This window comes from Pholis gunnellus (genome assembly GCF_910591455.1).
Source record: "Pholis gunnellus genome assembly, chromosome: 5".
Lineage (NCBI taxonomy): Eukaryota > Metazoa > Chordata > Actinopteri > Perciformes > Pholidae > Pholis > Pholis gunnellus.
The window spans coordinates 23,812,297-23,837,250 of record NC_136531.1 but is presented as its reverse complement, the minus strand read 5'-3'; the positions used below and the strand labels follow the sequence as shown (position 1 = coordinate 23,837,250).

At 46.4% G+C, this 24,954-nt stretch overlaps 1 protein-coding gene across 1 annotated transcript in view; it reads right to left on the bottom strand.

Moving 5' to 3' along the window:
• Positions 1 to 589: 589 nt before the first annotated feature.
• The window catches only part of LOC306696217 (adhesion G protein-coupled receptor L3-like), a 112,360-nt gene continuing 87,995 nt past the window's right edge, over positions 590 to 24,954 (bottom strand). The window contains 13 exon segments of the mRNA XM_079159772.1: positions 590 to 2,103; positions 2,779 to 3,081; positions 3,649 to 3,666; positions 4,371 to 4,499; positions 6,802 to 6,895; positions 7,998 to 8,177; positions 10,003 to 10,171; positions 13,007 to 13,098; positions 14,187 to 14,253; positions 16,875 to 17,095; positions 21,365 to 21,574; positions 22,567 to 22,743; positions 24,733 to 24,940. Of these exon segments, the coding sequence (XP_079015898.1) occupies positions 1,460 to 2,103; positions 2,779 to 3,081; positions 3,649 to 3,666; positions 4,371 to 4,499; positions 6,802 to 6,895; positions 7,998 to 8,177; positions 10,003 to 10,171; positions 13,007 to 13,098; positions 14,187 to 14,253; positions 16,875 to 17,095; positions 21,365 to 21,574; positions 22,567 to 22,743; positions 24,733 to 24,940 (2,512 nt within the window). The 3' untranslated portion in view covers positions 590 to 1,459.

The following is a 24,954-nucleotide window of genomic DNA, read 5'->3' as shown; positions in this document are numbered from 1 at the left end:
CTGCTATCTCTGTAAAAAAACCTCAAAAAACAAAACTTCACCCAGGCTTGTGCCTAAAGGAAGGAAACGCTTTATTCAAGAACAAATGAGATGAGACCCACTTCCAGCAAAGACTAAATGGCAGCATTTCCATAGCAACCGCCTCTTTCATAACTTAGCCACTTCATTGCCTCTTTAGTTTTCCATCTACACAGTGGTAAAGCATATGATAACAGCTGATTTGCAAAATGTAAGTGACAGTGGTGTGGCTATAAAAGGACCAGAATGAAGTGTGCGTGGGGTATATGCTTATTAATAGAGGAGAGCTTAACTGTCTCTGCGTTTACGAAAAAAGAACGACAAATTGTTCCTCGCTCGTTCTGCCATCTACACGTGACCAGAACTCCTCGTGACGTTTCAGAACAGCTCCACCGGACAAAAGGTTTGCAACTTAAAAAAGAAATTCAAAATAATAAAAGACTTGGTCATACGCAACATTTGTATCTGTATCTGTATTCTGTACAATACATAGAAACAGTTTGTGAATTCTTTATAATCCTTTGATAACTGAAAACTTTTACAGAAGAAAGGAGAAGAAACGGAACCCATTCTTTTTTTCCTTTTTTTTTTTTTTTTCCCTCAATTCAGTCTGTTGTAATATGATCTTCCTGCTTTGTTTTTCGGTGAAGTACACGGTAGCCGCAGTCACTACAACTTGCAGGAATGTTACACCAGCCCAGACACAACTCCAGTTTAGCAGATACGAACGTGAAGGGGAATTCAGAACATCGGCGTGATATGGTTACAGTTCGGTTGCCCAATAAAATAGTTCTTTGGATGATCGGCCGTGAGGGCATATAACGTACATCCTCCACTTGATTGGCAGGTAGTGGGGCGGGGCCTCTTCAAGGCCAGTTTATGTCACGGACACCGGAGTTCAATACCCTGCTCTGAGGTGGAAACGTCATCCCAGCACGTGTCTTTAAGAGTGAGACGGAGTGACAGACGAACAGACGAACAGACAGGCAGCTCCTTTTTAAACCAGGGCTGGGGGGCCACGCCCCCCTGTTGTGGTGGTAGTGGAGACTATACGCTATGATCTGCTAGAGGTCCATATTGGGGAACTTGTAGGGCTACGGTCAATCCAAGATTCCATATCAAATTAACAGGTAGGGTGAAATGACATAATCCCTCCCCCTTCCGCTCCTTATCAGGGTTTAAAGTTCCGTTTCTGTTTGATGTTCCCTAAAAAGTCTCTCTTTCGCTCGGCACCATTTGTGACAATACATTCAGTCCCCGCTTTCATCAGACCGGCGAATTCCCAACCCTATTGTCATGAGCCACAGTTAATGTCACACACAGTATATCGATCCAGGTGCGGGCCAGCTCAGTCTGTCGGTCAACAACACAGAATGTTTTTCGTTGGAAGGTTGGAAGTGTGAGAATGGGCTGGGGAGGGATAGGAGTCTCTCGGTCGGCTCTATAGACTGGTGACCAGGTGGGAAGGGTCTATTGGCGGCTCCTCGGGCGACGAGTCGGACTCGTCCTTGCTGCCGGACGCCATGTATCCATCGCTGCCACCGCGGCCCATGTGGTAGTAGCTCTGCAGCTCGTGGAGGTGATTCCTGGAGCCCAGGTTTGGCATGCTCTTGTAATAGACGTCGTCCAGCTCCGGAGCGGTGGCGCTCTTACAGGGCTGCAGCTCGCCGGAGCTGTCCTCCTCTCCGTCCGTTAAGCCATTCACTTGCCCGTCCGGAAGGTCCGTCAGCACCGGCATGCTGGTGTACAGCGAGTCTCTGTGGTTGGGCGAATGCGTGTGCTCGTCGGTGTGCTCGTTGGTCAGCAGGGGGAAGAAGCTCTCGCTGGTCTCTTGGGGAATGCGCCGCGGCCGGGAGAAGCTGTGCGGCGGCGGCGGAGGCGGCGGGTGGCTGTCGGGCGGAGGGGGCCGCGGCGGCAGGAGCGGGGCGTTGGACTCCTCCCTGATGATCTCCAAACCCAGGTTCTCCTCGTGGGGGAAGGCTGCGGGGTTGTCCAGCACCATTGGCCCGTTGTCCTCTTTACCGCTGCCCACGCACCCACTAACTCCACTGCTGCTGCTGCTGCTGCTGCCTCCCGCCATGCTCCCTGAAAATGAAACCAGGCAGGAAACATAGTTACAGCATGTTTCAACAAGGAGTCGTGCTATGGCTGGTACGGTGACATTGGGATGAATTCAGCACTTTACAGTAGAGATCTCAGTGTTAAAAAAAGACTCAAATGGCCAAAATGAACATTGTTATACTAAAAGCAGATACAATGTGTCGTGTGAAATGGGTCTGTAATTTGTGCTTTTCTGCCTGAAATGTTTCTGCTTGGATTTTAATTCTCAGTGGGACTATCCCGGATAAGTAAGAGTTAAATAAAAATACATTTAAAAATAAAACAAAGTTAAAGGGTGATGATTGGTTGGTATTGTGTTTACAGGGTGTTTCAGCTGCTCCTAAGTGGCCAAAATAAATCTGGTAATGCAGGTTTAAAGCCACTGACCACCCACACAGCTGTTTTCACTTACGCTGGCTGATTAGAACAGTCACGTTGCTGAGTTCAAAGCTTAAAAAACATTTTGCAACCCATGTATGTATCAATGGCATGACTGTATTTGTATGCCAGCAAAACGCATGCAAATCAAAGTTTCTCGCCTTCTCCTGGTTTGGAAAAGGTTGAGGCACAAAAGTGTTTTCAGGCAACCTTCTTAGACGTGCGCTCAACAAAGAGGTGTCCCTGTCTACACCTGAAACAAACTGAAACCAAAGCAGTCACCTCCGTTGGCCATGCTGCTGTTCACCAGCTTGTTCATCAGGTTGTGGTTGCGCTCGGTGGTGGCCCTCTCGTGGTTGTTGAGGTAGGACGGGATGTAATTGGAGGTCAGCTCCTTGAGGATCTTCTTCTCCAGGGTGGTCTCCTTGTGGTTGCTGTGGGTGCCGTAGCCGCCGCTACGGTCCAGAATCTGGACGCAGTCGCTCAAGTACTCGCTGCTGGCCATGCTGTAGTTGTTGGCGTGGTTGCCATTAAGAGGGAGTGTATCCATCACGCTGGAGTCTCTCGCGTTGTTCAGGATACCCTCTGAGGAACAAATAATAATTTTAAAAAAAAGTTATTTGTTGGGATTAATTATTAGGATTTCTTGAATAAACTAATTGAAATCCTCAGAAGAGTAGATTTTAATTATTGTTTGATATCATAGCGTGGGCTGTGAAGTGAGGATTAAAAAGTAGCAATGATCATTTTCTTGGAGGGAGAAGTGCTCCGAGCGACCATAATTCATTCACGAGAAGCCTCAGAAGTACTTTTTATTTTCTCAATTACTGCCAGCACGACAGCGATACGCACAAAAAGAGCTCGAATTTCACTGCAAAGTAAGTATGTTCTGGAGTGACATTTAAAGTGATTACATTGTCAGTAATTCTGAGGGCAAACCTATTCCATCTCAGTTCTAACAATTTGCACATTTGATTAACAATATTTCAATTAAATGAGTTTCTTCATTTTTTTTAATACTATGCTTATATTGTCCTCAAGAAAATTGCATTTCCTAGAAAAGAAATCTGTGACAAATCTAATAAGACAAGCTGTGTCACATGCGGAGGAGGTCGATGCTATTGAAGCAGTAGTATAAAATTCAGCCCATACTTGTGTCTCGGTACGGTGCTAATGGGCAGCATGAGGGAGAAGAGAGAAAACAAACAGACGTGAGTTCAAACACGGAGAGAGACAACTTTCAGCAGCAACAGAATCAACAGTTGGGACGGTAATTGGAAGGCCTGATGGAAAATGTCTTCACAAAGAAACCCTGTCTGGTAATCAATATCAAAGCCTGCTTTCCCAGGCCTCGTTGGTAACTTGTTATTATATGGTTCATTAGTTATTTAATACCGAGAAAACATAAAAAAATACATTTGAAACATACAGTAGACGTGCACTAAGCCAAGCAATGCAAGTCCCAACCGACAACACAGAAAATAACATTTCGAAAACGAAGCACATGCTGCATGAAAGTGACGATCTACACAAAATAATACAAAACACACCATGGCTCCCAAGTAGCTTATAAAACGGCAACATGCGGCGCGCGTAGCGCACAATAAATCAGCACGTTATGCTGTTTTGATAAATTGTCGTCGGCATTTTTTTTTTTTTTCCGTCTCCACGTCGGTGCCTGTGACAGCCGCCCCGGTGGGTGTCCTTTGTGCGAGATTGTTGCAGCGTGATTGATCGCCTCCACTCGGGAGCCACAATAAGGCGAGATCAGATAGGCGGCCAGAAGTGTATCACAGTGTTTAAAATGACATAACCATGCAAAAGCAATGTAGTGCAAAAATAAAGTATGTTTATAGTAGGAACATCAGGCACACCTTGGGTGTTGTACATGCCCACGGCTGGGTTGTTATAGACTGCCGAGTCCCCCAGGAGAGTGTTATAAGGATTGTTAGTACCATGGGGACGAAGGAGAGCATTAGTTATAAGATGATTAGCCATGGCTCCTGGTACAGGCAGATAGAGAAAAGGGAGAGGAAGAGCAACAGCCGGAGTGGAGAGAGGAGGAAGAGAGAAAGAGAGAGAGAGGGAGGGAGATAGAGAGAGGGAGATAGAGAGAGGGAGAGAGAGAGAGAGGGAAAAGCGACAGCCAAGTTGAGAGAGAGAGAGAGAGAAAGAGAGAAGCAATCGAGGAAAAGAACAAAAACCAAAAAAACACAAAAAAAGGGGGCAGAGTGGAGAGGTTGAAGGAGAGAGCACGTAGACGTTGCAGAGTGGAGGTAAGCGAGAGGGGGGGGGGGGGAGAGAAAGAGGTAGAGTGAGATGGAAAGGTGAGTGTGTGGAAGAAGGAGGGAGAGAAGAGGACAAGTAAATCAAACAAGCAAACAGTTTGGAGTGTGAAAGCCAAGAAAAAGCTTGACATGTCGTTCTCGCAGCCGCCGCATACAGGCCGAGGGAGGGGAGAGAGAGAGAGAGAGAGAGAGAGAGAGCGAGAGAGAGAGAGAGAGAGAGAGAGAGAGAGAGTAGCGTGGCTTGGAGAAGACTGTGCTGCAGTTCAATACGCTTGAGCAGAGCAGCAGCACGGCTACAGGATAGTTAATGGACAGTGGGGCCACAGAAAAATGGTCTCGGTTCATTTCCTTCCCCAGGTGGGAGACAGATCATGTACACATGACGACGCTGCAGACGAGCAGAAGACAAATGGCCGCGACAGCATCCATGCCAGTGATGCGTCAAACAACCCGCTACCTCTACCGCCACTACTGAGTGTGCATGTGTGTCATACGGCATCCAAACGTCTCCGTGGTGACTTCTTTGTTTTTGCTAGGAGGCAGAGTGTCGAGGTGTTGAGCAAAAAGAAAACGCCACAACATTTAAGTTGTCTGACTCCTTAATGTAACGTTTTTTAACAAGGAGTTGGCCAGCAGCCCTGAACTTAGCCAACGAAATAGAGCTCTATGGAGAATAAATTAGAAAGGCTGAAGAAAGTGCCGTCAGAGTTGATTATCTGGTTAAAAAAAAGAATAATAAAATATAAAAAAGAACAAACATAAAATAATAAAAAATATAACAATACAATTTAATAAAAAATAAAAATAGATAAATTAATAAATTAAATAATAAATAGATAAATTAATAAGTAAACTAATAAATAGATAAATAAATAGAAAAATAGATAAATAAATAAATGAATAAACAAATACCTATGTGAATAGATAAATATAAATGTACTTAAATGCTTTATATATATGGTACTAATTTGCACTCTCGCACATCAAAAACAAAAGTAATACTATATATTAGACATAATAATGTCTTCAAACTGAACTTTAAAGTTGAAACGAACACATTTTACTCTCCCAATTTCAACAAGTCAATCTGCTATCAGCACATCCAATTCATTCCATCCCATCCGTATTCACTACTAAGCCGCAGTACATAGCCATTTGAAATCTACTGGCTAAGTAGCTCTGTGCACCATACTTTAAAGTGTGAGGGAGGGGGGGGGGTCTTAAGCCCTACCTCGCTAAGTGTGTGATAATTCAGGCGCTGACACACACTGTGTCTGCTCGGGCATCAATCTGTCATGCTAACAGCTTATTAGTGGCCCGAAGGAAGCGAGGGCCACACCTCGACTTGGAGACTAACAAATGGCAGTGTGTGAGTGTGTGCGTGTGTGTGTGTGTGTGTGTGTGTGCGTGCCCGTGTGTCAAAAATGTCTAGGTGTCTATGTCCTCGTTACCCTCGCCCCCAGACAGCTATGCTGATGGAATCCATTCTTACAGCGACTTGCTCTTGAGGGGCAGCTCAGAATACAGTGGAAATACAGCGAGCTGAGCCTAATGCACACTTAAAAAGCTCTGCGACTAACAGCAGCCCTCCGATGGTGAGATGGACATTTCTGGTACTGTGGTGAAAACAGTACATTTGAGAATCGGCAACCTGAAGCGACATGTTTGGCTAATAATAAAGCATTATTTCTAAAACCTAAATAATAATAATAAACGGGACTACTGATGTAAAGCTCGAGACTCGCACACATACTTTAACTTTAAGGAATTATCACGGACAAATGCTTCAAAAGGTGACCCCTAACTCTGGAAAAGGTCAACCTTTGATGCATGCAGCGCAAAAAAAACCTCTGTTCTGCTAATCTTCCTCTCTACAAGAACACAGTACCATTATCAGGAGTTTAGCGCTCCTACCACTTTACTAAATGACAGTGCTGCAGGAGCATCCCCCGCTATTAAATAAAGCAGATATGGTGACAGTGATGAGGATGCCAATGCTGCGGTATCCCGCGGTTACCTCTGTTGAGCGTGGCGGAGCTGTTGATGTCTCCGGTGATGAAGGAGGACTCCTGTTTCCTCACGGTGTCGTTCCACATCCGCCTGATGCGACTCTATAGGCGGGAGAAAGGAGGCGAGAGAGGGAAAAAGGGGAAGGAGTGGACAAAGACAGAGAGGAGTAGCAATGATGAGAGGGAGAAGGAGGTAAAAACAAAGGAAGAAGCGGAAGGGAAAGTCAGGAGAGGGAGGACGCGGCGACGAAACATGGTCAGAAACGTAATATGTGAAGGTGTGATGTGCAAAAGGAGGGCAGATTAGTGCGGGAGAGGCAGTGAGGGAGAAAGCAAAGAGACGGCCAGCGAGAGAGAAACAGGTGGAGGGGGGGGAATAATCACCCGTCAATGCGACTTATACTCCATCTTGTCAGCATCAATATGTGAAGGTGTAAGTCAGGGTTTGGGATATCTCACTTTCCACATTTTTAAAGGAACAGTGTGTAACACTTAATTAATTGGCAGAGATGGAATATCATATCCATAACTATGTTGTATCAGTGTATAATCACCTGAAGCTGAGAATCGGTAGTGTTTCAGTTAGCTTAGAAAAAAGGCATTTACAATACATCTACACAGGGAGCGGGTCGTCATTCCACGGAGTCCGCCATCTTGCACCGCCATGTTGGCCTTTCGCGTTTCACGTTATCTGAAGGTTAGGGATGCGTTCTGAAACCCGGTACTAGACGAACCCCGGTGCTGAATTATTAACGACCCGGGGTACTGATAAGCCCCAACGTTACTGGTGCTTTTTATTAGTACTTTTTAAATGTTTTGGTCGTCATTTATTATCACGCTGCAGCACACACCTGCTCTGCTCTCTTTGTCGGGCTGATCTCCTCCAACTACACACACACACACACACAGCGCGAGTAGAGAGGCCGCTGTGGTAAGCTGGACCAGGTGACGTGAAGGACACTCGAGCGGACGGCAACCACCCTTGTTACTGTACCTGCGGTAAAATATTTGGACGGGGGCTGAGGCTCACGTTGTTGCTTACTACCTGCAACCTCACCACTAGACGCCACTAAATCTTACACACTGTTCCTTTAAACTCTGCACACGTGTTGTTTTGTCACATATTAGTTTCCACATTAGAAGCTGTTTTTGCCCCCGCCCCCCCCCCCCCCCCCCCCCCCCCCATGGTGCTCTCCGGCCTCACCTGAGAGTCTGCTGTGCTGTAGCGTCCAGGTGTGCAGGCAGGTAAGCTCACCTGTGAGCCCGTGGAGTAGCGGCCCGGCGTCCGCGACGTGGTGGTCTTGCTGGAGGAGGAGATGGACGTCTCCACGCTCTTGCCGCTGCAGCAGTGGGTGCGCAGGCATTTGCCGTACTCTTTGCGCACCTGAGCAGCGGAAGGTGAGAGGTGGAGAGAGAGTTACGGACTGACGCACAACACACACACACACATATATATATGTATATTTAAAAAGCACAGGACTTGACTGATGTTCCACTTTAAACTCGCACTTACTGAAGCATATTTCTAAGATGACGCACCAGAAAAGTCTGGAACGGCTTTAACTTGATATAGCGACCCCCTTTAACTTCTTGTACTCAAATTCCTTGCGCAAACATTTACTCCATAAAGAAAATGTGGACATTAACAGATTAACTTCATAACCCCCCCCCCAACACACACACATCAACATCAACCCCAAATGTTATTACTGCCACAAATCCATCTGAAATGGACGCGTCCCCCCCTTGAGGGAGACACCCGATGCGGCGCGTACACACTGAACATCTGCATTTAGATCCCAATCAGGTTTCGAACAAACAGGGCCGTGATTGCTTTTTAACAAGCTCGTTGGGCTGGCGGGGGCGGGGCGGGCGGGCGGCCGCGCGTTTGCCGCGCGCTCTGTTTGAACACCTGTGTAGTGAGCTGCTCCATGCGTCTTGGGAGAAAACGGTGTTGGATGGCGGCCAAAGAAAAACCTCAGCACTGTTCTGAGGACATCTCTCAGGACACCTGATCCCATGGCCTAACACATACTTAAGTGCACTGCACACACACACACACACACACACACACACACACACAAAGTGCACTTGTTTACTGGTTGTACACTTAAGAATGAAAAACTCTCTGCGGGGATGCAGCCAGACGAGAGCATTAAGCATCTGATGAATTTTTCTTTCCATGTCCTACTCCTCTTCCGTGCTCCCCGACACTGACAGTGTCATATCTCAGGATGTGTAGGCTCTCTTCCCTGGAAGCCACATGTAATTCAAATACAAAGACAAATAAAAGTGATGCGTATGTGCTCACAACTCCTTGAGGGCAACCAAACGCTGAACATATATAAAGGAGATAATCTTTTTCTAAAACGAGAGCGGGGATCTCGAGGGGGGAGCTGTGTGTCAATGTGTGTGAGGTTAAAACAGAAAGGAGGAGTGTGTATGCAGCCACTGAAAGCAGACACGTGTTTTTTCTCCATCTGCGTGGAAGATTTGAACAAGCTATATGCGATGGCCGAAAACTCAGTTTCCCAAAACTAAAATCATGAACTATACTCTGGATATTCTCTGAGATGGCAAGTGGCAAATGTTCGAGGAAAAACTCACAAATTTGCAAGATTATGAAGTCGTAAATTTATGAGAAAAACGAACTCGGAGCGCAGAATCTCCGTCGCTTCCTTTTGCAAAGTTGAATCCACCTCGTCGAACCACAGATGCCACCGTTAAACACCGCGGCAACGTGACCTTCCATCCATCCAGGTCAGGTCACAGGAGCAGCAGGCTACGCAGGGTATTCCCTCTCTTTACAGAAAACTCTGAGAACATATTTGACCAAAATCTGCGCTTCACAACACAAGCAGTGATTTTTATAATCCTGCAATTTTTGGGCGGATTTTTATCGCAAATTTGCCACTTTAATCCTGGAAATTCTGAGTTTTTTTTCTCAGAATATTATCCTGTTCCCTTGGCTCTGTAATTATTATTGAATTTTCTGTTGGGGGGGGAGACAGAAACACTGTTTGTCACCTGCTACCAAGAGGCCAGACAGACCGTTAAAGAGAGAGAGAAAGTGAGGTAGTCGGTGTGAAAACGAGAGAGAACTAAGCAGCCGGTTGGGGGATACCGAGCGTCCGATCAAACCTGTCACAGCTCGGCGGGTGTTTTTTTCGATGCTATAAAGTGCGTCTGCGCAGCTTCGTCTCGCTCACCTTCTTCTGCAGAATGCAGTGAAAGATGAAGATGAACATGCCCTGCAGGGAGTTGAAGATGGTGAAGAGGTAGGCCATGATGACGGTGCTCTCGTTGATGTACATCAGGCCGAAGGCCCAGGTCAGGCCCAGCAGACACAGCAGGGCTATGGCCCCGATCACCCAGGACCTGGAAGAAGAGGGGACACCGCTTTAGACGGAGAAATGACGTCTCTGTCAGTTAGAAATGTCATTCGATGTGCTATAATCTTGATATTTGCTACGTCAGATAATACATTAAGTATATATTGCAATTTTGTAACATGAGAGCATGAGAGGCTCTATTTTTTCTGGATCAGAAAAGCTGTTCAGCCAAGCTTAATGCACGTGGGAACACGAGGCGGGAGAAAGTGGGTTAGCGAGGGTTCATTCGGAGTCCCAAAACCGCGGGAGTGGGATGGAGAAAAACAGCGGGAGGCTTTGCCCTAAAAGAATCCTGCTCTTGCGAAAAAAGGGGTGAGAGAGAACAGAGAGAGAAAGTGCATTTGATACCATCTCCAGAGAGGGAGACGGGAGGTCAGAAGCCAGCTGACGTCAGCCAAGAGAAGGGCCGACCGCGAGGGACCCCTTCCTAGCTCCGCTGTTCGGAGGGTCGAAAGGCTTTCACAGGCAGAAGTGGGTGCTGGAGTCTGTTAGTGCGACTGTAACACTTTAATGGAACGGACTTTAATCCAAGTTTTCAAGGCTGTGAACCTCCATTTGTTATAAAGCCTAATATGCAGGAGTGAGTCATTAGGGCCAAATGTCAGAGGAATGTGGTCGTGTCGGGGCATGTGTACGCATCGTAAGTCCCTGTCTGAGCGCGTGCATGTGTGTGAGTGTGCTCCACTGGGCAGTAAGTAGAGGGACATTACAGCCATTATAAATGACATTTCCCACTAAAGGTCACCGTTTTCTGGTCTGTCGAGGCCGCGATGATGGCTGTTAATTTGATTGGCTGACTGGACAGCGATCACCTCTCATGCGAGGAATGGGAGACAAAGGGAGGGAGGGGTGGGTGGGGGGGGCAAGAGGAGAGGTTGAGGTATTAGAAGAGTTAGCAGGAAGGAAGAGAGAAAGAGGAGGAGAGTAAGTGAGCGAGACCGCCGGTGATTGATTCGATGTTGCCCTCTGTGGCACCGCTCAGGCGAGACAGAACCTCCAATAAAGCTCGTTTGACGACCCTCTTCGATAAAGGGTACACTCATCCCTCACTCCCCCCCCCCCCCCCCCACCGGCTCTCCGTTCTACCTTTTTTTTACCCGCGACGCGTCTACTCTCTGTTTCCCCCTCGTTTCACGTCGCGCCATTATAATATTTCAATAGCGGGTCTGGTTTATGGGTCAGAGGGGGCTCACAAATCACACATGAACACGTAATCCATTTCATAAGGCAGGTTAATGGTAAATGTAGGGATATGCACGGACTCTGGGCAGGTTCTACGGACAAACACGACGACAAGCAAACCAAATGACAAATGTCTCCAAAAGAAGAAAGTATCCTGATTGGAGAGAGGCCTTACCGGAGCCAATCCACAACAAAGACAACTTATGGTGGCTTGGATTCAGAAGGAAACAAAAGGAAGAAAGAAAATAATAAGACAAAAAAGAGCACGATGATGATGATTAACAAGTAAATGAACCACAGTAAAGACATGACTAATGAAGTGAAATATATTAAAATCTACTCAGCCTTTCGTGTGCTCAAAAAGACAAACGAAAGTCATTAAAAAGAGGAGGAAATAAAATGCGTCACGTTCTAAATCGTCTTTGATTTTTTCATCTTCCATCAGGGATGTTTTGATCGAGCTCCCTTAAACTCGCACAGACGCGGAGATCAGTTGGTTTTGTGAAACTTGCTTCCCACGTGGAAGACCAACTCAAAACTGCTGTCTTTAGATATACATCAGCAGTAATATTTAAATGATAAATCAAACGGGGTAAGCCACTCCGTGATTTACATGACAGATTCCGAGCTGTGCCTCGGTCGGGCGTCGAGCTAAAGCCACAGCACACTGTTTGAATTAGACCGGGCCTTTTGTCTTGAGCTGCACTGGAACCAGAAATAACACAGTCCTGATTGGTTAGCTTAGTAGACAGAGTTCAGTGGAAATGAAGTCATATTTCGTTCTCCGAGGGCAACGTGAGTAATGACTTGACTGGGAAAAATAACGTGACGGATTCAACGAGGAGCATCTTGAACTGATGTAGGACAAAAGTCTGCTTCATGTTGCTGCTCACTTACACAAAAAAAAAAGGACAACGAACATTAGATTTAGCCTGGATGTGTTTAAAGGTAACACAATATAAAGTTTGCTATTAACATGTTGTTTGTTTGATCATTTAAAAAAAGTGTCAAAACAAAAATTTTCAATTTGACATGAGGTTGACAACAGGACTGTTTCTCTCCCGGCTAAGAAATAGTCTGGCACAAAATCTCCCGTGAATCCAACGCTTGTTGTTTTTACTCTTTGGTTACTGCGCAAACAAACGGGATATACTATACATACTATATTAGTGAGCTTTCAAGGTAGGTCTTGGAAGGATCATTTCGTTGGCAACCGTTAAGTCTAAAAAGTGAAGCTAAAGAAGCAGAAGGGCCTTAAACTTGCATTCTCTCTACTGGCCAGCAGGGGGCGACTCCTCTGGTTGCAAAAAATAAGTCTGATTGTATAGAAGTCTATGAGAAAATGACTACTTGTGTTTGGCGAGCTGTTTGTCCCTGGATCCAGTCTTTATGCTAAGCTAAGGTAACAGACTGCTGGCTCGATACCTCTATATTGAACGGACAATCCTCTCTTTCTTCAGATTTAACTCTCGTCAAGAAAGCAAACGAGCCTATTTCCCCAAATGGTGAATTATTCCTTTACCTTCTACACACACACACACACACACACACACACACACACACACACACACACACACAAGCAAGCATAATCACACTGCCCTTGGTGTGACGGCAGGACTGCATGCACACATGTACTTACTTGATGTTGTCCAGACATCCAGAGTCTGGTTTGAGAATGGCCGTGTGATGGAACATCTTATAAAGGGCGATGCCGAGGAAGATTACATTCAGCTGAAACACATGCGCACGGCAAGTTAATATTCTTCAGCAACAAGCCTAATTAAAGACACAATGTCACCACAACAATTCACACACACACACACACACACACACACACACACACACACACACACACACAGTGCATATCATTTTATTCCCCCCCCCCTTCCAGCAGTAATTGGCTCGGGGACACCGTATCAGCCCACGATCAACAGCCCTTTATGTGCTCAAAATACTGCAGCGCGAGCATCGGGGGAAAATACAGCAGGCATTACATCCATCGACGGCCGTTGTTACAATAGAAAATCCAATTCTCGCCGATGGGGCCTATTTTATCGGCCTGGTAATGCACAGATAGGGTGGTCTGACAATGGCCGTGTTGCAAATGGGCGTAGAGGCATAACAGAGCGGTCCCACCTCCACTTAGATCAGCAACGGCCTGCCTGACATTTCCAAAAATGAGTGCCGAGCGTCGGTGTGCATGCTGACATTCACCTAATTGGGGAACATGTCCTCATTGCTTTCATTCTCTCTTGCCCAAACGCAGCTTTTTAAGATATTCTTTTTGCTTTTTCTGTCCGTCTTCCCAGTCGGCTAACTCTTCTGTCTGTGTTTACTCGAGCTATAAGGACCGTTCCCGCTCCTCAGAACGGTTTGCCAGCTTATTGATATGAAAAGGAAAAGGGTCAGACCGAGCTCTTCCTCTTCATACTGTGTAACGGGCTGCCTCGTTAATAAAGCAGCCAGGCCGGGAGGAAGCATCAAATAAGTGACAACATAACTTTTGTCGAGTTCTTATCATAATCTGCGGTTTGCGCTCGATCTCCTTTCCGAAAAGATTTCCAGCTCGTCGGAACGTGTGCCCACTTGAGAGTTAATCCACGAGCGGGATTTATTAAGATTGACATAAAGTTCCTTCCGCTTCCAACGTACACTTGCGAGGAGCTCCGGCGAACCTCGCGGAGTGATTAAAGAACACCTTATATGTTTATTTCCCGCGCAAAGATGTGGCAGTCTACTACTACTGCGCATGGAGAGCATGTGTGAACATGCGCCTGTGTGTGTGTGTGTGTGTGTGTGTGTGGGTGTGTGTATCTCACCATAATGATGAGCGTAGCAGGGCCTATAAAGCTCCAGATAAAGTACGTGTCCAATCGCAGCCAGCACCTAGAGAGACAGAGACATGGAGAGAGAGAGAGAGAGAGAGAGAGAGAGAGAGAGAGAGAGAGTGAGCAAGAGGGAGAGCCATCATGCACAAGAAACAGAAGGGGGGGGACGCATAGGGGATTAAAAACATGCTCCGATCTCCAGATGGATGTAGACAAGGATTTACCATCAGAGGACAGGGCATGCATCATAGACACACACACACACACACACATGAGGCATGGTGGTGAGAAAAAAAGTAGCACATCACTTTACGCCATTTATCAAATGAATCACGATGGAGGGAGGACAAAAGAAAAAAGTGAGAAGAGAGTTGCGAGATGAAGGGAACAGACTCAACGCACATCACAAACAGAAGGGGGGGGGGGGGCAGTGAGATGAGCGCCTGATAAATTCACCTTTGCCCCCCTTATTAAGGCACATATACTGATTATATATATATATACATATATATATATATATATACATATATATATATATTCGACACGCCCACCATCCCCGTGGTCGTGAAAATATGACACGATGGCGTTCATTTAAATCGTTATGGATTTAAGAGTTATGGATGCAGCCCTCGCACAGTGGGGCTATTTATGGAGTCTGGGAATGGGCTGAGGTTAAAGGAGAGAGGAGGGGGGGGGGGGGGGGGGGGGGGGGTGCGGACATGCAAGAACACACACACACCCTCACACACACGCGCATTCATTCTCTGGCCACAAGGTTAGCATTGGTAGAAGATATACGGCTCTATTCTAAATCATATCACCCGAACATCTTTACTCGTCAGTGGCAGCAAGCAGGAGAGGAGGAAAAAGAAGGAAAAAAAAAAAAGCGCCTCCCTCCTCCCTCCTACTCCCCCGAGTGCCCTCCACTGAGGTCAGACCCGACGGGTTGCAGTGGGAAAGGCGCGGAGAGAAAAAAAAGCCGCTGGAGCAAAAATGGCCCACTGATTCATGACCAGCTGCTTTTGCATTATTAATCTTTCAATTTCCAGCACATTAGAGAGCCCTCCATTATGGGTCCCCGGCCGTGTCACTGTATCCTCCATTAGGGCTCCTTTGCGAAGTCACTGCCACCTTCATTACGGGAGGCGAATGAGACTCAGCGCCACTGGCTAATAAGTGGGAGAGGGCGGGGGGGTGCGTTATGTGACAAGGTGACACAGCAGGCATGGCAGATGATATTTCCAGAGGTTTTGTCTCGTGTCGCGCTGTGTCAGACCTGAACTAGCGGCGCCATTTTCGGGGGGGGGGGGGGGGGGGTTGGACGGATAAAGGAGTCATAAAACTTACTTCCTGATTTGACTTTTCCTTCCAATAAGGACATTAATGGAAGAAGATGGATTGCTTGGGTGACTTTTTCTTTTTTTCCTACAAGAACAAATCATGTTGGGCATAATATCTTTTTCACTCCCACTGATTTTAGTGTGCCATTTTGCTTCTTTTTTTTTTTACTTCAAACCACAGCTAGCTACCGTCTCAAGGCAAGTCTCCCAGTCTGTTAGCTAATGGCACGCGGTCTGATTATTCATCCCGAGCTTGGCATTCAGACTCTCATGTTTTAGTGATCAGAGCCACGATAAAATATTGATCTAAGTGGCATACGGATTGGCGTGGCTTGACAGTTAAACAGTGCTAACTTAAACCCTCCCTCCCCCTGTCTTCAAACCCCTAAGATCTGATGCGTAGCTTAGCGTAGAGCTACCAGGTCTTAAATACAAAAGGCCTCACGGAGCGCGTGAATCATTTAACTCCCCTATAGTGTTCTGTCATCTTTTTTTCTCTTCCTCTTTCTATACGGAGCTGCTCATTCATAAGTCATCGGGGTAGGAGATGTTTTTGAAATGCAACAGCCACATGGTTAATGTCCCCCTTTAGTCCTTGATATTATGCAGTCCCAGAAAAGAGCAGAGGTCGCGGAAACGTATGGTGTGCCCGCATGCATTATTTGCGCATTATACGCGAAACATGCATATGCATTGCATGAATAAAATGTTGGCCTCCTAACCGCCGCATTAGCGTGACCGGCTCACGCATGTGAAAGGCATATTATGTTAAATCCGGTGTATTTAAGGGTGGCCTATTATGCATGTGCTTCATACGAATGAGATGCCGGCCGACTTCGCCTGGATTCGTTTCTCTCGGGGTTGGACAAGTCAAGCTTGCATGAATACGTAACCGTGTGTGCTCTTAATGTATATGTCCCCCGTCCCTCTGGCTTCCTCTGCACTTTTCCCAGGGTGGGGGTGAGGCACGCTCTGGCTATTCCATCACTCCCTTTTTTTCCCCGTCCCTCCATTCTTACACTCTCGCTCCTTTACCTCCCTCAATCTGCTCCGCTGTGCACTTCCTTCCCGCCCCTTTAAACCCTCCCATATTCACACATTGTTGCTGCTGTGCTCACGCAGGCACTCTGCGGCGCTTCATCCTCTGCTTGTCTGCATGCTTCCCTCCCTCCGCCTCCCCCCTCTGCCTCTCTCCCCCTTCTCAACCTCGGCGTATTGACTCTTCAGAAGTGCCACAGCTCGGTCGAGTCCACCGCGGCAGCCAAAATGACAGCAGGCACTCCGGCCTCCCTCCCTCCCTCTTTTCCTCCCTTCACGCTCCGCTCTCCTCCGTCCTTACACTCGGTCGGTGCCGTAGCTCCTGTAGTCCACTGCAGCGGAGACGGCCACTATGACAGCAGGTACTCCGTAGCCTGCCAGGTAGAAGTACTTAGTCCTGGAGTGTTCGCTCTCAAACACCTCCACCAGCATGATGTAGAGCTGCACCCCTTCCAGGAACATCCAGGTGAAGGCTGCTAAGAAGAAGAAATGGAGCAGGGCCGCGAAGACCGCACAGGCAATCTGGTGAGAGAGAGAGAGAGAGAGAGAGAGAGAGAGAGAGAGAGAGAGAGAGAGAGAGAGAGAGAGTAGGTGGAGGGGATTTAAAAAAAAACAGTAACACTTTACACAAGAAAATGCACAAGAAGTATTTAATCTGAGTGAGTTAGAAAGTAGAAAAAAAAATACACAAACTGTGCGGGCGATAAGAAAGTAATCATTTATCACATTAAAAGAAGGAAATGTGAGGGATTAACAATTGGGCCGCGATACTGGAATAGACAGGAGAGGGAGAGGATAAGGCAAACAGAAAGGGGAACTCACAATCATAGCGCACTATAACAACAATTACAGGCGACAGACTGACTCAAAATCACTTCCAGATAATGACATTAGTTGAGCCCCCCTTCACATTTCCCTCCACGTCTACATCTACGAGTCATCTAAGAAGACAAATGAGGAAATAGAAGTGACAAGTCGGTGCCGCCACCGCCGCTGATTGTCCACATTTCAAACAGAAGTAGCAAAGCACTCCTTTCAAAATGGGCTGAGAGAGAAGGAGAGAAGGAGGGGGGACTTCAACACTGTTAAAAATACAATGTGATTTTTTTTTGGTCAATGTCAACAATGAACAAAACGAGTGGAACAACTGCAAAAATGACTCATTGGCTCGGCATGAAGGAGACAAAGCGCACAAACAATTTGGCACATTTTTGGGAAAAGCCATCAGTTTTCATAATACTGGATAGTTTGGGATTTTATGCCATCATTAGAGCTGAACTGTATGTTTTAATGATCATAATACTGTGAGCTAATTGTCCAATATAAAACATCTAAAATGATACCATTGGTACCCACCTGTACCAAGCACCGGTGACACATTCACACTGAAAGTGAGTAAGTGGGTCTTTAAATCACATTGTTAGTAGCCAGTGGCAAGTGACGGATAAAAGGAATGTAAAAGAGTTAGAGAGGTGGATGATAAAATACCTAGAGAGCCCTGTGAGAGAGTTTCCTGAATGTAAAAGAGACACAGAGCAGCAAAGGGGGGATGAGCGGCAGGAAAAATGAAAGAGGGGTATCACACCTGAAACCGCATTAACAATTTTGGCAAAAGGATGGGAAGAAAAGAGGGGTGCTTAAGAAAAGCAGGCGGGTGGAGAACGAGCGGTGAGATGTGGCCCGTCACGTTCACGGCGTCGTTCTAATCTACAGAGTTGCTCCTAAATCTTTGGATGGAAGAGCTAACAGACAGACTTTTACAAGTGAGGGGCTTGCAGCGAAAGACAATTACCTAATGTCTGAGAGACAATGAGTTTAGGGGGCGAGGGAGTCACTCATTTCCATTTCTAATGATCGCACAGTGTGGCTTACACACACAAAGACACGCGCACACACACACACACACACAAACACACACACACACAGGTGAAAAAAAGTGTCTGCTAAGTGTCTTATGCAAAGTAATTTCGTTTTTCCTGCTGGAATTACTGGCTTAACCGTCTGCGAGCTAAGTGACGCCGAAGATGTTAATGGAGGTCACAAATAGTCACCGGTAATTAACGGCACACACAAATACTGCGGCACACGTAGATATGAAGCAACATGATCCCTCCCACGCAAACACACACTCACATACACAGACAGAGAATTACGCAAAAAACTGTTTCCTCATTGAACGCTCAGAGGGACGCGAAGAACTGAGGCTGCTCTAATGCTTCAGACGTAGGAGATAAATGATACGGCCCTGAGCGCTGCCTCCAAGAGACACGCGGTCTGTAATGATTCAAACAGCATCAAGGTTTCCTACAGCATACGTTGACCTTGCCCAGTGGAATTAAAGGACAATGTTTCATCTCAGGATCTGACCCATCAGATTTATTTGTGTAAGTGCTTGCATCCAAGTGATTGAAAGAAACACAGCGAAACAGCCCTCTTGGTCACCCCTATGGTAGATCAAATATGATGAAGTGCCCTCTAGGGTGCCCTTCCAGTGGAGAAAACATGATAATGTGCTCTCTAAGGTGTCATTCCAGTGGAGAAAATATGCTAAAGTACCCTCGAGGACGCCTCTCCAGTGGAGAAACCCTTATAAAGAGCTGTCATAGGTGCCATTCCAGTGGAGACAACATGATGAAATGCCCTCTTGGCTGCCCCTACAGTAGATGAAACGATAAAATGCCCTCCAGTGGAGAAAACAAAATGCTGTGCACTAATGGGTGCCCTACATGCTAGAAAAACACTCTGCGAGCTGGTGCCCTTTTTATTTCATTTTTTCCGCCCCTGCCCCTCAGATCACCTGAGTCCGCCACTGGTCCATACGGGTTATACAACAATGGGCTGTCACTGGAATGCAGGCCATGGTCGAGCCAAAACTGCACTGTGCATCATTAGGGATGGAGATTGATATCGGTTGGATCTTTCCGTTTTGTTTTTGTTCCTCCTCATCTTCTGCGTTTTTTGAGTTGCAAAAGCTGAGTGCAATTCCACACGAGCAGCCGAGGTCGTGCATCATTAACCGCAATAGAAAGTCCAATCTGTTAAGGTTTGGGTAGTGGGAGTGGAACATCGAAAGTGAGCAATTAGGTTATAACTAGTGAAGTTATTTTAGCTTTTTTTGTTTTTGCACAGGCCTCAATGACTGCAGAGAGTGGAAACACTGTTGGAATCAAATTGAGTCCACTTGAGCCGGTCAACCTGCTACTCTAAAGAAGGTATCAGCAGAGGGCCTAATAACGGCTCTGTGGTAGAGATGTGGAGCATGCTGCACATCTCATGAACAGGTTCTACTTGAATGCCTCAGCTGACTCAGGAGGATGAGGATCATTGTATTACTTCCTTGACATTTTGATGCACACAATGACACACTGCCAATTCAGAGTGACACAGAGACCCAGAATTAACCCCAAGGTTGGTCTGAATGTCGACATGCATCATCTGAACCGGCCTGGCTCTGCTCATGAGTCGTTTACGACGCGGTACTGTTTTTCGTAATCTCAGGTTTAATGTGTTTCAATTGAATTCATGTGAAATTTCTGTAACACTTTCTAAGATGCCTATGTCTATAATGCATTATAAACATACTAATAATGCATTATTACCTACTTATAGCACTGATTAATTATAGTTATAAGCACTCCTGAATATTCAAAATGCTTTATAAATTATAATACATTATTAATTAAAGTAAAAAATAATTGGTATAATGAGTCATGTGTTGTTTTTGCATAGGTTAGATTATATTGTTTATTTATTAATCATGAATATTTAACAGTTATAACTATACTATAACTACCGTGCTATAAACAGATTATAACGCATGTAAAAGTATTATAATACTAGGTCATTCTACAGCTCTAGCAGTGATGTGTGCACACTCTGGCCTTGTGTGAAACTCTAATATCAACGGTCAAACGCAGGTTGAACTCGTCTTCACTACCCTGCCTCATATGGGCTTTGTTTGTGAGCGTTCTATTTTTCTACAAACATCCCCCTCACAACCAACAGGATTCCCTGGCAAAACGGATAGACTGCAGCTTCTGTAGCCTGAGGGGAGGGGATGACTAATAAAAGCAACAGAATACTGCACAGCATAAACATCAGCTAAGCTACAACAAAGCAAATACACAAGCCATAATGCATTATCTAGCCAATAAGAGAGTCTCTTTAATATGCACATTGTAAATCCCTTCCGTTGCAACTGGGGACACCAAAGAACATTATATTTATATAGAGCCTGACTGTGCTAGTAAACCTAATGTTATAGCAATGTCTTTGTTGGCAATCCTTTCTGAATTAGCCGCAAACTGTAAAATGATTAATCTGAGGAGGGCTCTCACGCTCAGTACAGTAATGACGTCGTGGAAAACTGAGCATGTGCAGTGGCGGCAAACTTTGCCTTTTTCCCCGTTTGCAACAAACGTTGCACAATCCTGACTTGTTTGAATAGATAAGATATGGTTTATTTAACAGCCTCTCAGAGAAATTTGTGTTTTCTTGTTTTATTCCAGGAACACTTGAAGGTGCAAATCTGCCATTTCTTATTCATGTCGCTGCGATGTGGTCAACTATTGACAGCAACTGTTTCCTCTGCCAGCGATGCAGTGTGATCGGTGGTATTGGTCAGTGGGCAGTTATGCTGAGCCTGTGCCAACACGGCATGAATAAAACACTTTGAAATGTAGCCTGTGTGCACAATATTTGCTTGTATTTATCTATTTCATCTCTATTCTAATAAACGATGGACTGTCCACTGCTTACAGTCAAGAGAATAACACATGCGTTGATACCTACCGGTTGATCGGCCCTGTTGATCCCCACCAGGAACAGTGACTCGGCGATGAAGAGGCTGATGCAGAGGTTCTTGTGGATGGTGTTGCGATCACTCTGCAGCCCGCGGAAGAAGCAGAAGGTGAAGATGCAGATGAGCAGGCACACCAGCGACAACAGGATCCCGACCCACGTGATGACGTCCAGCAGCAGGTCGTGCATGCTGTCCGATTTCTGTGGCGAGAGAAGCGAGAGACGAGCTTTGTTGTGGATTCATTCGATTCGCCATTTGCAGCCCACTATATTTAGCTATATGTTTCGCCCCGGGGCTTGCTAGAAACATACATGAGTCATGTTGTTGTGACATGAAACATACTGTAGGAACAGACACACGTCCTCATCCCGTCCCCCTCCCCTGACTGAGTCTGTGGTACCGAGCGTTCAGGGCCACAGCGTTGCGCCACGTTGCACAGGTGTGCCGGCTCTATCCATCAGTGTCCCCGCAGCCTGGCAGGCGGAGCAATGTTCAACATAGCGCCGGTGTGATGGATCTACTGCCCAAACCCTCACACTGTGTTCACAAAAGGGCCGCCGAGCTAGCTCTGACCATGACCCCTTCAAAAGTAACACACGTCGGCGGCCGGCCCGGAGGGAGAGATCGGGTGTCAGGCGACATCCAGAGTTACGAGAGATAATTTTTTTTGAGGGAGGAACTTAACGTTACAAAAGAGAGAAGACAAAGAGGGCTTATCCCACACGCAGCGGGACAATAAGGTTTTCATCCGCGGCCCACAGCGGCTCATGGATATCAAAATAAATGGGCCACGTTCACCTTCTGATCAGTCATTTTCACAGTAAAATAGGAGCTGCAGCTTTTGTCTTTCTCATTTCTGTTTTGGAACCTCCAGAGACTGAATGTTTGAAGTGCATTTTTTTTTTTGTCAACCCAATGTCATCATCTGGCTTGACGAATCAATTGTAAAAAAGTTTCTCCTGCCAAGTATGATTACTCAGTACTGGAGAGTCTGGAGAGGTCTAATCTATTTCCCAGATGTTGTGGTCTCCTTCTCTCCCCCCCCCCCCCCCCCCCCCCCCCCCCCCCTCTTTTTTCTTTTTGAATCAGTTGACCAGCCTTCGCCAGCCACTGCTAAATCGAACGATCGAACAACTGACTCTTTGATCCCGCCCATCCCCGGCCTGGCAGGCGCCGCAGTGTGAACGCCTACCTTCACTTCCACGTGGGCCATGAGCACCGCGAAGCTGGTGAGGTGTGTGCAGGAGCAGGTGGTGTGCGTGCGATTGGTGGCCAGCAGACGACAGTCCTGGGTAGACCAAAATCCCGTCATGGTGCGCTTGGAGTAGCTCCAGAACGAACAGTTGGGATTGAAGTTCTCTTCCGAATGCTGGGGGCGAGGGAGGGAGGGAAGGAGGGGGGAGGAGGGAGAGGGAGAGGGAGAAAGCGAGAAGGCGGGTGGAAAAAAATTGAGAGAGAGAGCGAGAGAGAGAGAGAGGGACCAAAGGGAGGAGGGGTGGGAGGGGGAGCAGGGAGGCAGAGAACGGATATTTAGTCATGGGGAGGTGGGAGGTAGAAAAGATGGAGCGCCGGGAGAGCCAAGGAAAGTGAGAAAGCGGTGGGAGGAATTGGTGGAGAAAAGGATGGAGAGGAAGGAACACAGAGAGGGGAGTCAAGCACACACAACAACAAAGCAACAAACAGAAGGGACAGAATGCAGCAACAAATAAACACGGAGCCGTGGCAGGAGGCGACGGCGCCGCGTCCGTGATTGCTGTGTGAGATTCTGAAGTGTAGGAGCCGCTTGTGTTGTGTAAACTGATGGAGGTGTGTGTGTGTGTGTGTGTGTGTGTGTGTGTGTGTGTGTGTGTGTGTGTGTGTGTGTGTGCGTGGTTTGGAAAGTTACTTTCAAAATGAGCAAGTGAAACAGAGAGGATTTCTTTGCTGCCAACAGGCTGGATCACCAACTGGATCAACATTTGCTTGGTGAATGAGCAGCACAACATACAAAGTGTTGCATGGAGCAGTTGTATGAAGCAATGTGGCATCATACCCTCATTCAGTCTGGAGCTGTGGTCAATACCGGAGCTGTTCTCGTGTCATTTGGGGCAAGTCAACGTTTAGTCGAGTAGCATCAAAGCAATTCACAGTTCTTGTTCAGAAAAGCACAAGTCAGTCACAAGACTTTCAGATCGCTAAACAATGACGCAGCATTTCAATATTTTCTTGTAATAGGTCCATTCATTTACTTATGCCCACAGCTATAAAAAGCAATCGAAATGTCAACATTTTTGTGAGTCTATCCGTCTCATGGCTAGAGTTCAGTATTGCTCCACGAAAAGACCAAACCCGACAGCGCATTAGTCCATTAGTCAGTACTTTCCGACTTCACCAACCTGTCCGTGGCACTTAAGCCTGGGCGACTCATAACCTAATCCTTAAACAGCCGGGGCACAGTGGGTTTCAGCAAACGTTACTAAAACAAGAGTAAAAAGTCCTTTTTTTATGGGACGTATTCTCAGCTGTGGATTAACACTCAATTGGTGCTCTAGTGAGTGTTTATTGCACCGGAACGGTATGTGTGTGAAAATGAATCGAAATACAGTGCAGAGCGAAAAGTCAACCAGTCAACTGTGTGGCACATTTATGTGTGTTTCTAAAGTTTTCGGGTGGCAGTGGAGGTGCACGGCAGAGAGGAATAAAGTATTTCAAGTACATTTCAAGTTAACAGCTAACGGAACTACCCGTACACACACTGCTACGCTGGCAGACAGCTGTTTTACGATGCCTTTCAGCCCATTGGTGTCTAGACCAATTGTGGGTTGAATTCATTCTAGCACACAATACTGCAGTGGTTTTTTGCAGACACACCTGATGGAGATCTTCACTCAACTGAGGCCACCTTTGTAGATATGTATTAAACCACAAATTGAGATCAATAACTGAAAAGAACAGTGTAAAAATAACCATTTGCAAGTATAAGCTGTGCAAATATAAGCTGTCAACTATATAAATGAAGGATAACAATAAAGAGTAAACAATTGTGTCAACTGACAACAGCCTACAATGTGAAAATAGTCACAAGGGATTACACTAAATTGTGCTTGTCCAAAGTCATAGCGATGCCGTTTGAAGTATTTGTACTTTATTAGTACTTGACTGCTTGCCCTATCCTTAAAGAGCAACTGATTTTTTACTTAAACATTACCACCATTGAGTTTCTTGACCCGGTGCAGCACTCCCTAGTTTTTCTTAATGGCTTCCGCTACACAGACACTGTCTGCCTTATCCTTTAACCTCCACTTTGGTCCCATTATTTTACCCAGTTATCCTTTCATTGATCGCACAAAAGAAGTCGTCAACCTGGCATCTCCCTCACCTGCAGGTGTTTGACAGTGAAGATCACGGGCTCGGACAGGTACACCTTGTTGCTCTCCTTGTTGATGGACGCCGTGATGACCGGGGAGTTGACGATGACGGAGTAATTGGGGTAGACCGCCTCGCTGCTCAGCCGGACGCTTGCGTTCTCCGTGGACAGGTAGGCCCCCAGGTTCCTGTACAGGACGAAGGCCATCCTGATCTCCCCTGTGAGGACACACGG